General features: G+C 64.4%; 1 protein-coding gene across 5 annotated transcripts in view; it reads right to left on the reverse strand.

Annotated features, from left to right (window-relative positions):
- Positions 1-4,178: 4,178 nt before the first annotated feature.
- Positions 4,179-14,529, reverse strand: part of PDE9A (phosphodiesterase 9A) — an 81,493-nt gene continuing 71,142 nt past the window's right edge. For 3 of the 5 annotated variants that reach the window (XM_044250873.1, XM_044250876.1, XM_044250877.1), the window contains 7 exons: positions 13,603-13,759; positions 11,033-11,146; positions 8,811-8,915; positions 7,972-8,100; positions 6,851-6,946; positions 5,388-5,496; positions 4,179-5,272 (listed from right to left, as the gene is read on the reverse strand). In XM_044250873.1, coding sequence (XP_044106808.1) covers positions 5,404-5,496; positions 6,851-6,946; positions 7,972-8,100; positions 8,811-8,915; positions 11,033-11,146; positions 13,603-13,759 — 694 coding nt within the window. In that variant the 3' untranslated portion in view covers positions 4,179-5,272; positions 5,388-5,403. The remainder of the gene's footprint in view (positions 5,273-5,387; positions 5,497-6,850; positions 6,947-7,971; positions 8,101-8,810; positions 8,916-11,032; positions 11,147-13,602; positions 13,760-14,529) is intronic. The other 2 variants (XM_044250875.1, XM_044250874.1) reach the window with 2 other exon arrangements.

Raw genomic sequence — 14,529 nt, forward strand, 5'->3', positions numbered from 1 at the left:
GGGAGAGGCAGAGAGAGACGGGAAGGCTGACTAGGACGGTGTTGGGGGGCGGACTGTGTCCCCCACAGGGATCACGACCACTTGCACCTGTGAATGTGAATTTGTTTGGAAATAGGACCTTTGCAGGATAATAACACCAGGACGAGGTCGCCCGGAGGTGAGCTGGGCCAGGACCCGGGGACTGGGGTCCCCCTAGGAGGAAGACATTTGGGCACAGAGACTATGTGGGGAGACCACGTGACCACAGAGGCAGAGATGGGGGCAATGCGGCCACAAGCCCAGGACGGTCAAGGGCCGCGGGTGGCCTCCAGAGTCAGGAAGGGGGGAGGAAAAACCCAGCGCCCAGCCTGGCCCACGCCGCCGTTTGGGGCCTTCTCCCTCCTGAGCCGTGACGGAATGCCCATCGCTTGTGCTGGTGGCCGCCGCGGGACGCTCATGCCGAAGGCGGGCTTGCTCGCAGGCGGCCGCTCGAGAAGCCCAGAAGCGTCAGAGGCCAGGCTTGCCAGACGCTTCGCGGACCCGCCGGCCCTGGATGGCAGCACCGGAGGGAGGGAGCGGCCTCCCCGGGTTTCCACTCAGGGTGGATGGGCCTGTCCGAGGGGGCGGGCGGGCCAGACGCAGAACAGTTCCGTGTGGTTCCTTCCGCGCCGGGCGGCCGTGGTCAGCGTGTGGCACACATCCCGCCGGCGGCAAGCGGGCGCACTTCGGTCTTTCACCGGCGTCTCTGGGCCTCACCGAGCCCAGCACGGAGAACACGCACACCGGCCCGCCAGCCCGGGTGCTTGGCGCGTCCTTCTGCGAGGTCCAGTCGGCATGCCCCATGCGCTCTGAGTTTTCTACAAAGTCACTTCTAAGGCGAACAGCGGTGGTCAGTCCGGAGTTCTCACCCGCGGGCTAATTGCCGGGTGCCGCAGGTTCCGTCCGAGCCCCGTCTCCCCGCTGCGTCCCTCTCCTCCACACCTGTCCCTTGTCCCGGGACGCAGCCCGAATGACCCCTGAGTGTCGGGTCTGCAAACGGAGCCCAGTGTGAAAGCTGGCGCTCGCCATCGTTGCCACGTCCTCTCTCCGCGGGGAGCAAGGCCGGGTGCACGCGAGGCGCTTGTAGGCCTACAAACGTGCACGCGCATGCCTTCTCACAACTACACACCCCTGCAAAAATGCCCCCCCCCGTGAGTGCTCACGTGCACACACAGACACACGCACTTTGCAGCGTGATTTCTTACGTGATTCTTCAGGTTAGCGCCCCCACACTCCGACCCACCCACTCAGCTGGCCGGCGCCCGAGGTCCTGGAACGTCCGTCACCAGCGCTGTCCCTGCGGTGCGTGGGGTCCTGGAGATCAACTCGCGTAGGGTGTCTGTCTTTATCAACAGCTCAAGTCACCCCGACCCAGCTTCTGGGCCTCTGGGACGTCACCGGGAGCCAGGCTCCTCCTGTGCGTCCGGGCCACAGAAGGCCAGTGCACAGCAGGGCCCGGTCACCCCTCCCGGTCACCCCTGGTCAAGCCCGCTCGGTGGTGACCACGGGTGGGCACCCCCCCTTGTTCTTGTAAGTGACCGCCTCAGTGACCCCTCAGACCCTGCCTCCCTCTTTCCCTGATGACACGGGGAGTCTCCCTCTCAGGCCTCTGGCGTCTCTGTTTAACTATTTCGTGCAGATGCGTTCCAGAAGGCTGGCAGCCCAGGCCCCGCCCTGCCCCCCGTCTCGCCGCTCTCTCTGGCGGCCCTCCCCGCGCACCCCAGCTTCACAAGCCCGCTGCTCGTCCCGGCTGCGGGGCCCCCGTCCCAGCGAGGCCCTGGTGTGGATGCCGGCCCGTCGGATCTTCGCCCGGGGCCTGGCATTCTGCACCCCACAGGACACAGGGCCGGCGGCGAGGCTGAGGACACTGGGGATGCTGTGTGAGTCCCTAACATCCTCGCCCGGCTCCCCTTGGCTGCTGATCGCGAATAGCCCCCCAAATCCAGAGCGACGGTGTTCTCTGCCCCTAGAATACAGTGAATTCTTGTGATTTTAGCTTTAAAAAAACTCTCCCAGGCAATCCACACTGGAAGAGCCCGCCCCGAGCGAAGCCTCTTGTCCAGCGCGTCTGCCAGGCTGGGGGCCGCGGCGGCGCCTGGAGTCAGGACGGAGTCGGGTACTCCTGCGGGGGCACCGGCCGGGCTGCTCCGTGGCCCTTGGCTCATGCAGCGGCAGCGAGCCAATGGCTGTTAGCCGGAGATTAAGTGTTTTCTGTTTAGTGCTCATTCAGGCATCCTGGGAATTGGTTTTCTGACGTGACCGGGTTACAGATGCCAGAAGCCGAGATGGTCACTTCGGTTTTTGGGATAGTGTGTGTGGGGGAAGCCACAGAAGGTGCCAGTGGTCAGACACAGGACAGGCAGTGTGCGGTGGGCGTCGTGGGGACGTCGGGCCTAGGGGTCCCCATCCCAGGTGGGAGTGACAGAGGTTTCTCCATCCGTCGCTCCTTACCCTCGAGGTCAGCGCTGGAGCCGCGGAGGGCGTGCTGGCCTCTGCTCGGGGGAGACACGGGGTGTGGGGGGCTGGGAGCTGCAGGAAGGTGCGGGTGTCTCCCTGAGACATGGTCCGTACGACTGTGGCCATGGCCGGCTCTGTCAGGTTCTGGAAAGCGCAGGGCATTGTGTGTCTCTCGATGGGCAGCGCAGCTCTGGACCTTTTGTCCTTCATGCTGACTTGACGCTTGTCCGCATCTGACCCCTCAGCCTCCAGTCCCAAAGCCGTCCCTGACTTGGCCCTCGTGTGTGGGGTCTCCTGGGGCAGGGCTGTCCTGGGCTCTGGGTGAGCAGGCTGAGCCGGTGGCCCCGTCCATGGCCTCCGGGGCTGGCCCGTGTGACAGAGGCTGGCCGGCGGTGGAGGGGGGCCGTGCCCATACGGCCGGTGACTCAGGCTGGGGTGGTGTCCCCACAGGCTCAGCTAACTGGGTGCACACGACCCGAGTACAGAGACGTTCTGGAGGCAGGAAGGTTGGAGGCAGCACTTTGCAGGGAGCGGATGTGTGGTCTCTGCGGATGGAAACCGGCCGCCAGCGGGGGTGGGGACTGTCACAGAGGTGCTGTCCTTACCCGCGCCTCCGAGACGCCGAGCTCCCCGTTCCAGGGCTTGTAGAACCTCAGCCCCGTCATGCAGACAAAGTGCGTTGGAGTGTGTGTGTGTGTGACTATGTGTGTCGGTGCACGGACGTGTGCACGTGTGCACACACGCATGTGCACGTGGGTGTGTGTGTGTGTGTGTGTGCGGCAGAAGCACGGACTTCAGCCATCACTGGGTGACGTTCCACGAGGGGCGAACGTGGCGAGGTGGGCCCCGGGCACGGCCCGCGGGTGGGGGGCGCTGGTTGGAGAGGCTCTCGCTGGGGAGCGAGTCACAAACCTCTCGCGGGGGCGGCCTGCGGCGGGAGGGCCTGGCCTGCTGGGGTCGTGTACGGTCACTGGAGCTGCCCCTGCACTGGCTTTAGCGGGATGGAAATGAGACACAAGACCGTGAGGGGAGAGCCCAAGGCCCTGCTCCTCCTGCCCTGGATTCAAGAAGGGACGCAAAATGTCACAAAATGTCACAGCAGAAATGAAACTCGGGGACGGGGAGCAGTGTGTGGAGTTTGCCAAGAGGGAGTGAATGTGTGGAGGACGCTAGTTACACCGGAGGAAATGCCCACAGAGCTCAGAATAGGCGGGGCCTTTCCAGACTTCTCCGAGCGGAGCCTCCTCCGTACGGGGAGGGGGCAGAGGGCATGTGCAAGGCCCGGGACGCACCGAGGCTCTGAGTGCACGCAGGGCTCCGGGGAGGGCTCGGGGGTGCACACCGCCCACCACCGAGGGGTGTAGATGCACGCGGGGCTCTGGGGGAGGGCCTGGAGGCGCGCTGCCCCTCAGAGCCTGCCTGCTGTTCAGCGGGGGTCGAGTCTCCCTTTATGCTCACAAGGCCACCCCGAATGTCCCCAGTGCTTGTCCCCAAAACACAGGCAGGAAGAAGGGACGGCTCTCCTCCCCTGAGACCCTCGAACGGGCTGAGCAGTCTGCGGTTTGAGGTGGTCAGTGCCTACCTCCCCGTACGCGGGCATCAGCCTGGTGGGGTGTTCACAGCCGGTCCCACAGCCGCCTCGGCCCCTCGCCTCCCCGCACGCAGCTGCCGGCGCCCTCGCTGCTCAAAAACAGGACACGCTCTGGGCACCGCCTGAGGTTTAATCGCGAATTTACACGAGATGGGGCAACACGTGACACGGGAGCGCCGGTCTGGGATACACGTGTGGGGGAAGCACAGTTCCTCGTCTCTGCGTGGGGCTGGGGGCTCGGGGGGCTCCGGGGACTGCCGGAAGGAGCCCCAGGTTGCAGAGCGCTACCAAAAAAAAGTACAATACCCGTTTCCGTATAAGAATATATTATTTAAAAGACAGTTTAAAAATAAAAATTCTGTACAGCATCATGAATTTCCTTTTTTTTTTTTGTATCAGTGAACAAAACAGTTCTTAGAAAACACGGTCTTGTGGGGTCAGGCCCTCAGAGTCCGCTGCCCCTGCTCTGTCGGCTCCCACGAGGCTCGGCCGGCCTGGTCCGGAACCGCCACCCGTGACCGAAATGCCTTCTTCAGGCTCCACCTGCTTGGAAAAAGAAGAGCGAAAAGCTTCTGTTGAGACTGAAAATGGGCAGGTGCTCTCAGACCTCACAGGCACTATAGACAGTGCCCGTACACCGCACACGCTGTCAAGCACGTTTAGGCCAAATAAAACAATTCTGATCCCTCTTCTGAACCCCCGGAAAATACGATGTGCCCAGGCGACGAAATGCCCGTGTTTACGAGCACGGGAGGCGTCCCGGCCTTCTGCTCGTTCAGTGGACAAAACCATAGTGATGAGATTATTCCCGCTGGAGGGGAGAGTCAGGCTCCGGGCTCAGAGCCGTGGAGACACTTGTGCAGGTCACTCTGCTTGTCCTAAGCTCAGCGGGGCCTGTCGGGGGCCCGGGCCTGTCCCTGCCCCTCCGTACAAAGTCAGACCCTGCCTCCCATGCCCTGTGCCCTGCGTTCTGTGTAGCCGAGACGCTCTCCAGTGACCGTCAGACCGAAGGGGCTGGTTTGCTCTGACGTGGGCCAAGTGAGCGGCGAACGTCAGGTGCACGGTGCTCGCTCACAGCCATGTAAGCGACACGGCGTTTCTGGGAAGCTTTCACGTGCTCTCCCTTGTACGTGGCCCGCGTGTTCTGACCCATCCTGTGCTGAGAGCCAAAGCGTGTCCCCTTCCTTCAGAGCCGCGGTCTGTGAACTACAGGCGAGGAGTGAAAGTCTCGCTTACTTCAGTGCCGTCAGCCACTGCGTTTTCTGCCCCCCCCGTCCCGCACACCCCCACAGACCGTCGCTGCCACCCGTGTCTGAGTTACCGGAAGCACCAAGATATCAATTCAGGACGGCCCTCTCTTCGCTTTTCCTCCCGTCTCTGCTTCCCTCCCTGGGTGCGTCGGTGTCCCCGGACGTCAGGCCCTCCGTCTTCTGTAAGCAGGACAGAGCAGGTGGCAGTCAGGTTCCAGGAGCCCACGAGTGCCCCCTTATCTGCTGAAGAGCTTCCGCTGACTGAAATGCTGACAAGTGTCACCGAGACGGATGTCGGCAGCCACCCACGCCCCCGCCGCGGGAGGCCTCGCCGACTCGGCCACGGTCCGCAGCTTGAACTGCTCGCTTGCCCGGCTGCGGAACCCCGAAGACAGGCAGGCGGGGTGATGACGGAGGCCGCAGCCCTTTCTCCTTTGTGGGCCTGTCCTTTCTGGGGATAGGAAAGGACCCTGGGGCCCGAGGGGCCTTTATAGTGAGGGCTCTGGGGCAGGGAGAGGAACGCCAAGGTGCTTTAGCAATCCTGCCGGGGGCCTTGCCCAGAGCACCTGCTCCGACATCGCCGTCTGTACTGTTTGCTTTGGAGTCTCAGGACCTCTCCGCGACCTTCTGGTAGCGGGACCGGACGAGAGAAACCGGCCGCCGGTCTGGACTGCCCATCGGCCAGCAGGCAGTTCCTGATGACGCGTTGTACACAGCAGTTCGGGGGACGAGAGTGACACAGGGTGCCTGGGAGGCTACCCGGGGCTCAGCGGGACACAGGGGCTCCCAGCAGCAAGGCCGGGGGCACCATGACTGGGAGCCCTGACGGAAGGGAGCGGCAGAGACCGGATGTGGTGGAATGGGTGGCGCGGCCGAGGCCGGACCAGGACAAGTGTGGGGCAGCAGGGACGCTGCTCAGACTGCGTCAGGGCCCCCGGGGAGAGGGGCAGCGGCGGACCAACGCAGGCATACCGCGGGTGGCTGGACATTCGGTGGGGGGGGTCCGCGTGGGTCTCAGGAAGCAGGGGTCCCCGAGGAGAGATGGGCACACCCCGAGGCCCTGGCCATGCAGCCGCCTCTGCACCGGCTCTGAGCATGTGAGCTGACCTTCCCGGACCCAGCACCGGACCTCACAGCGCCCTGACCCTGAGCCGCGGTGTGTGAGCTCCGGGATGCGTATGGTGGCTCCTGTTCTGCAGGGAGAGACTCGCCCCGCTGTCCTGTCCCTGAGCAAGGTCAGCCTGGGGCAGGGGGAGGACAGGGACACACACGGGGATGGGGCACTGCTCTGAGGTGGCCCGAGACGCTGAGAGATCCTCGCCCTCTGGTTACAGCACAATGACTAGGGCGCCGTGACCCCTCCGAGGGCCGCGGGGCGTCAGGGGAGTTTGGTCTCATGAAGGGTATAGATTTCCTGGTTTTCCAGGGTCCGGGTTTTGGGGGAATGGAAATGAGCTCCGGTCCAGGGGGCGCCCCCCACCGCGGCGCCCGGGGTGTGCCACGAGGAAGGCCATTCTCCCGCGGCACGTGTTACCTCCTTGGCCGCGTCGTCCAGCTGCTTCAGCTCCTCGTAGCGATCTCTGGATTCCCACAGGGGCTGGAGCATGAGTTCCTCGGCCACAGGGAAGAGCTGGGAGAGAGACATGGGGTCAGAGTCCGTGCGTCTGGGACACCGGGGGTCGGGACCACACAGCGGCTGCAACCTGCCGCGGGGTCTCCGGTGACCGTGGTTCTGAGTCTGGCTGGTCCGTGGCTCCTGGAGACCCGCAGGCCTCCCCCTTGCGCACCCACCTCCAGGTCCCGCTCTGTTTCTGTCCTCTCACTTCCACGGACCTGCCCACGGCCCGCCTGGCCCCGAACGTCCATCGTCCAGATGCCAGCCTTGCCGCGAGTCTCCCGACAGCCCGTGGCTGGAGGAGCCAGACCCTTCCCGCGGCGTGGCCTCGACCACCCTGCCATCCCTGCCCCGCGGAACCCTGCGCACGCAGCTCTCAGCCCTGGAATGGCTTCTGTGCGTCCCTGGTCACATCCCGGTCCTGCTGCAGGGGGGGAGGGCAATGCCCATGTGGCAGTCCTGCACCCCTGCACCCGCTGGCCGTGAGAAAGGCCCGGAAGTCCAGGGAAGGCAGGTCCCCAGAGAAGTACCAGTGAATGGGGTTTACGGGAGAACGCATTGGGGTGGTTCTGGAAAGCTGGCAGGGGCCACGGGGTGAGGCCGCCGATCGCTCCCCCCCCACCAGGTGGAGGTGTGAAGAAAGGGGAGGACTGTCCTGCAAGAGGCCTGCGGGGAGGGCGGGGACTGTGTGATGAGGGGCAGCTCTCCCTGGGTCGGGGGCATGAGGAGCCACGGAAGGTGCAGGGGAGAGGCAGACACGGTCTCCTTGCTCAAATCTGCCTGGGGACAGCCGTGTGCCAGGCAGAGTGGGGCCGGATAGGAGGGTCTTCCGAAGGCAAAGGGGGCCTGGGAGCGGAGGGCCTGGCGGTGGCTCCGGGAGGCACGAGCTGGGGAGGCCAGAGGGTGCGGGGATGCTGGGGATGCTGGCGGAGGGGCCTTGGGTCCCCCCTTAGATCTCACACGGGCATGCATGGGAACGTGTGTGCACACGCATGTGTCTGTCCATGCGGCATCCTCAGCACGTGGGGACAGTCACTCACCTTGGTCACCATTTCGAACATCGGGATCAGGACAAACTTGATGAACCCAATTTGGGCTGTGGCTTTGGTCACTTTGTCCCGGTCCATGAAAGGGGCCACGGGAAGGCCCTCGGACTTCTCGCGGTCGCTCTGTGGGGTGCAGGGGGCCGGCCGCAGCATTAGAGAGGAAACACCAGCTGTCCCCAGGCGGACTCTGGAGACCCAAGGCTCAGGGCGCGTTCCCGGGCCTCACCCGACCAGACTGCTCTGCTGAGGGGCCAAACTAGCGACAGGGAGGGAGGCGGGATCTGCTGTGGCCACCGGATCATACAGAGGGCGTGTGGGGCGGCCATGGGGACAGGGACAGGGACGGGGACGTGACACCGGCTGCTGCGTGGCAGAGGCGGCCTGCAGGCCCCCCCGGCCTCCTTCTGGGGTCCACCTCGCTGGCCGGCTGGCACGGCCCATGTGGGCTGGCTGGGTTCTCTGAGGGCCTCCCCAGGGCTGGCAGTGACCGCCGACCTGCTTGGTGTCCCCCGCCCCTGGGGGCCCCTCCTGCCTCTGCCATTTCTCTTTCGGGGCCACTCGCCAGACTTGTCCGCCCCACGAGCCGCTCAGTTACTGGCAGGGGTGGCGGGTTCCAGCGCTCGCCTTCCCAGGCTGCCCCTGTCTTCCCCGTGTCAGGGTGGACCCGGTCACCTCGGTGTGCCCCTGCCGTGAGGGCTTCCTAGAAGCTGGGGAAGCCGTCTGGGACCTGCTCCGCTTGTCCCCCTGGGCACCCCCCGTCGCCCTTCTAACGCGGAGCCTGGCAAGGGCCAAGCCGGGCGGCCGGAGGTCCGGAGGGTGGGGGTCGCTCTTACCTGCATGAAGTACTCCTCCAACAAGCAGTCCACCCAGGGCTCCGCGACTTCCATCGGACGGACCTCGTTGGAGATGTCACAGCATTTGATCAGGATCATCTTCAGCTGGAGGAGAGATCTGGGATCAGGCACGGAGCGGGTCTCGCTGCTGCTGTCCGGGTCTGGACTCGCCGCCCCCAGGAGAAGGCGGTGTGGGCTTCCGCCCTCTGTTCCCCGGCCCGGGTCTCCCCTGGGAACCCGCGCTCTCTGCCCGGCGCCCCTGCCCTTTCTGCCTGAGCAACCACTCCGGAGAAGCCTTCCCTCCCCCAGCCACCCCCCTTCCATATCCTGCTCTTTCCAGTCTTCCTGGCCGCCCCCGGCGCCAGACGGTGTCCCCCAGCTCGGCCGCCTGCTGCCACTTCCTCCCGGGGGGTGACTTTCATCCCAGGAGACTGGCCCTCTGGGCCTGCTGAGGTTCGGGCCTGACGTGGGCCCTTTAGAATGACCGGTCGCGTCCAGAGCGTGTTCACTAAGCCCGAAGGTGAGTGCCTTCAAGACTGGCCGGAAGGCTGGCTCGGTGCGGCCTGGCCTTACTCTAGCATGTGATGGTCCCCAGGGGTCACCGACGTCCCAGGACAGAGCGTGGGCCCCGATCAGGGTCTGAAGGTGACCCGGCAGGAAGCCCCCCTGGACATACCAGTGAGGGCTGATGGGCCCTGCGTGGGCCTCAGCTCTTTGCACCGGGTCTTCTGGGAGGCCGCGGGGAAGCCTGACCCGGCAGTGCACCTCTCCGCTCAGCTCAGCATCTGGCCTGGCCCCTAGCTGAACCCCAGGGTGACCAGTGGCCTGTCCCTGTCCCTGATCAGCCCCCTTCCTTATCGAGCCCAGGAGTTGATCCCAGGCTCTTCGAGGTGGCTCCGGAGCTCAGGCCGTGACAGGGCCCTGCTCGGCAGGCCTCAGCGGAGCTCGCCTGGGGCCGGGGGCACCGCCCGGGCGCTGCGTCCTGGAGGGAGCCGTGCCGGGATCTCGGGCCCCGGCCACACAGGGCTGCTGCCGGGGGTGTCGGCGGAGGCCCTGAATCCATTCTGACCCTTTCCACTCTGGGGCCTTCCCCTCTTCCGCTGCCAGCCCCCCAGTCCACCAAGAAGTGGGTGCTTGGGGGGCTCCCTGGCCAACGCACGGGACCCTGGTCTGCCCACAGGCCCTCGCTCTGTGAGGGGGCAGAGGGCACCCTGCTCCCCCTTGCATGAACAGCCGGCGGGAGGCAGTAAAGCAGTGATGGTCGCTCCGTGAGGCTCATCGTCCTGAAGCCTTGACCTCTGGCCTCCCACCCGCGAGGGCCTTTCCTCATGTGTCACAGGGAACACGGAGGCCCCGAAGGGGCACGGCCTACTAGCCTTTCCTCCTCGCCCTGCCGTGGGGGACAGCACCTCCCACACACCGCTGGCTTTTCAGGAGCCAGGCCGTCCCCCCAACATGACTGCGTCTCCCCGTGTCCAGCCCCATGAAGGGAAGCCTGGGGAGGCCCTGGCTCGCGGGGACACTTTCTCCTGCTGTTACTTAGGGAAGATGTGAGGTCCTTGCCCCACACATTCTCTGTGTTAGCTAGAATCCCGGTTTGGGGACGGGGTGGTCAGGGCAGCCCGATCTCAGAAGGCTGTCCTGTTCGTCCGCCTCTAGGGACGGAAGGGGACCAGCAGTGATGCGGAAAGGAGGCCTCACACCCAGACCAGGCTCAGCGTCACCCCTTCCCTGAAGGCTGGGAAGGACGTTTCCCCGTGTTTTTCTCTTAAAAGGGCAGGCGCGGCACAGATGCAGGCGGGCTGTCCTCACGGCGGAGCTCCCCTTCTTGGGACGCCTGGCCCCGCCCAGGCAGGGGTGAGCCAGGAAGGGGCCCTGGGATCCCTGACCTGCCCGCCCTGAAGCTGGTGTGCAGAGGGCTTTCTGGGGCTGTGCCTTTGTGTGTGGGGGGGACAGGCTTTGTTCTCAGCAAACCGGAGCAAGAAGGGCTGCCTTCACCACTCACCGCCTTCAAGTCAGAACGAGAAGCAGCATCAGACATGCCGCCTCTCACCGGGACACGGGCTCGCAGGGGGCTTTCCAGGCAAGCCTGGGGCCAGGTGCCCACGTCGGTCACGCCTCGCTCCAGGGCCAAGCGAGGGTCGGGGTTCCTCGGTTCCCAGCCTGGGCCGGAGGGCGGGACTCCCGCACCAGCCCCGAATGAGCTCAAAGAAGCTACTTACAAGGGTCATGTGCTCCTCGTTGCTGTAGTCAAAGTTCTCCATCGTTTCTTTGAAAGAATCCATAATTTCTGCGTGTCTTGCCATGTCAGTGGCTAAAATTAACGTGATCATCCCCTGAAAAGCGAAAGCAGAACGTTAATCCCAGGGACCAGCCCAGCATCTGTCCGCAAGTGCCGGCTGCGGGCTGAGCCCCTGCGCCGGGGGGTCCTGGTTGGTCCCTGTGCCCACTCGACGTGTGTCTCCGAGAATCAGCGTCCTCATTTTCAGGATGAGGAAGCAGAGCCTGGAGGAGGCTGGGAGCCTCCCAGGCCACGGCTGGCGAGTGGAGGTGGGGGTTGAAACCCAGGCACTGTGAGCGAGCCCCGAATGCCGGGTCCGGGAGGAGGCAGCCAGGCCAGGCCTGCTTGCTTAGAGGCGGGAGGCTCAGACATTGCTTCCTTGTGACGGCGGCTTTCAGGCAAGGACAAAGACTTCCCTTCAATCCAGGAATCCAGGAATATGGCTGTTCCTTTCCCATCGCGTCGTCGAGGTCAAGAACGATTTTCCAGGAGACTTTTCCCCGTTACACAGTCCGTGCCTTTGCTGCTTGGGAGCCATCAGAGTCCGGTCATACTGGTCAGCACTGTTCCACTAACACAGTTGTGAACGACGACGCCATGATTCCTTAATTTTTTTTTTTTCAAAGTAGTCTCCAGGCTCAGTGTGGAGCCCAACGCGGGCTTGAACTCACGACTCTAAGCTCAAGACCAGAGCTGAGATCAGGACTCGGACCTCAACCGACGGAGCCACTCAGACACCTCAAGGATGTGGTGGGTTTTTAAGATCTATCTTATTACCTTGTTAGCAGAAGTAACAGGATTTGAAGCCGTGACCCTCCGTGCACCCTAAAAACGTGTGAGGACACACCTCTGTGCTGTACGGGGGCTGTACTTTCCCCAGAAAACAGCTGCAGCGTCTGGTGTGGAACTGAAATTGGGTGCCTGGCGGGCTGCACCGGCGAAATGTCTGCCTTCAGGTCAAGTCATGATCTCAGGGTCCTATCAGGGCCCACGCTCGGCGCGGTGTCTGCCCATCCCTGTCCCTCCGCTCGTCCCCTGGCTCGGAGTTTCTATCTCTAAATAAATAGATAAAATCTTTAAATGAAGTTGGAATAACTGATTTTATGCTCAGAAAATCTCATTTTCCTGTTAGTCCCATGTTGGAGGCAGGTCAAGCCTCCTGTGTCCCCCTGGCGGGCGGCTCGAGGAGTCAGGTCCTGCTCTGACGGTCCCCCGGGGGCGGGTCGCGCATGAGGGGGACCCGGCTGCTGGGCGTCTCCAGGCCGGTCCCTGCAGGAGCTCCTCTCTGGGCTGCCACGTCGGGGGCTCTCCGTGACCTGCCCCTTCTCGCACTTTGGAGGACACACCTCGGCTTATCCTGACTCTTGTGGCACCTGGCCGGGAGGCCCCAGAGCGGGGGAGAGAGGCAGGGAAGGCCCCAGATGAAGGGGACACAGCTGTGCTGGGAATTGGTGACTCAACGGTGACGGACCTTCGGCACCGACCTGTGCTCTGAGCTCCCGGAAGCAGGGCCGACGGGTGACCCTGGTTTATGAGGCTGCGGTTCTCGATGGAGGGAAGCCATCAGATCTCCAGGAGGGACCGCAGAGCCGGGCTCCTCCACGTGAGGTGGCCCCCGGCACGCGTATCCTGAGGCTGCCGCACACATGCGCCACTCGCAGGGTGATGGGGACCCACAGGAAGGCCGCCTCTCACAGTCCGGAGGCCAGGAGTCCCAAAGCTCCGGGAAGTGTCCTTCCTGACTCTTCCTGCTCCCGGCGGCCCTAGGTGCTCCCTGACTTGGGTCCACCTCTCCGCCGCCATCTCTTCTGAGGACGCTTGTCATCGGGTTTAGGGACCACCTGGACAATCCAAGCTAATCCCCTCCAGAGACCTAACTCAGCTACCAGCAAGGACTCTTCCCAAGCCCAGTCACATCCACGGGGTCCGGGGCAATGTCTCTGGCGGAATGGGGCCACGGTTCAACCCAGGCACTCCTCTAAGGGGTCCTTCTGGTCTCTTCCCTCCCCCGGAAACATCAGAGGCAGCAGCACCCAGAGCTGTGTTCGGTGGGGAAGGGGGCGTCACTTCCCAGGGAGTGGGACCATGTCTCAGGACCAGAGGGTGGTGTCCCCTCCCCCAGCATCCCTTGTCTGAACCTGCGGTGGGGCTGCCTGGGTCAAGGGGGCTTCGGGAACCAGCCAGTTGCTGGTAGGTCGGGTGCAGCAGGCGGGTCTGTCCACGGCCTGCACGAACTCATGGCGGCCCGCCGATGACTGACCGGCCTCGGGAACCCTCCCTCTCCCGGGCTGCGGGCTGGAGAAAGGCCGGATCTCACGGGATTCAGAGTCCACAGGGTCCCGTGTATATGTGCGGAGGGCTCGCCTCTCCCGGGCGTGCCGCTGGCCTTGTTGGGGAGGGGTGGGGCCGGGAGAGCAGCCCTTTGCCACTGGAGTGAGGGGCCTGCCCCGGGGCTGTGCTCATCGTCTCCCCCACCCACCCCATGCCATCAGGGGGCCCTTGGCCCCGCACCTGTCGGATCTGCTTGAACCCGTCGGGCTGCACGTTGGCAAAGATGTTGCACTCGGGCCGGGCGAGGATCTGAAAGGCCACGGCGCAGTGGTGGTTCTCCAGGGGCGAGATGTCGTTGTAGCGGACGGCCAGCTCCGTGCGGGCGTTGATCTGGTACCTGCCACCGGAGGAGAGAACACACGGAGCCTTGGGCACCCGTGGGGACGCGCGCCCCCGGACTCTCCTGACTCCTGCCGCCCCTTTCCCCAGATGCCCTCAAGGTCTAACAGCCCTGCCAGCTGGACGCCCCCAGCAGCGCTCCCCGGCTCCAGGGACGGTGCCCCGAATGTGCTCAGCGCTTCCTTCCGGGCCCTCGCCATATCATCACTCTGCCCAAAGGGCAGGTGTTTGGCGGGGGGAGGGGCACCAGGGCGTGTCTTCCCCTTTGAGCCGTGGCTGCGACCCTGGGCTGGACTGGGCTTCGCACGTGGTCTCCGGTGTGAAGGGAGGGAGTGGACGTGCACGGTGCCCCCTTGTCGGAGGGGCACGGGCGCCCGCACTGTGGGGGTCTGCCGTCAGACAGACAGTGAGCTCTCGGCCACACAGATGCCCCTGCGCGAACAGCTGCATCACCGGGCCACACGGCCTGACAGTGATGCGGGGTGTCCCCCAGAAGTGGGGCCGGATCACTGCTCTGTGGAGCCTGGCCTGTCTGCCTGGGACCCCTCCCACCCGCTTCCCCTCTGCACTCCTTCTCCACCTCGGTCCTACTGCAGACAGGCTGGGGAGGGGGATCTGGGGCAGGCATCATGCCTGCTCCGGGTGGAGGGGAGGTCTGGCACCGCAGGGCTCTGGTCTGCCTGAGCAGATTGCACGCCACCGCGGGCCCACAGAGCAGCACGGCAGCCCCTGGGGGCTTGGGAAGCTGGAATGTCTGTCCCAAGAGGC

The sequence above is a fragment of the Neovison vison genome, chromosome 6 (genome assembly GCF_020171115.1).
Source record: "Neovison vison isolate M4711 chromosome 6, ASM_NN_V1, whole genome shotgun sequence".
NCBI classification, from domain to species: Eukaryota; Metazoa; Chordata; class Mammalia; order Carnivora; family Mustelidae; genus Neogale; species Neogale vison.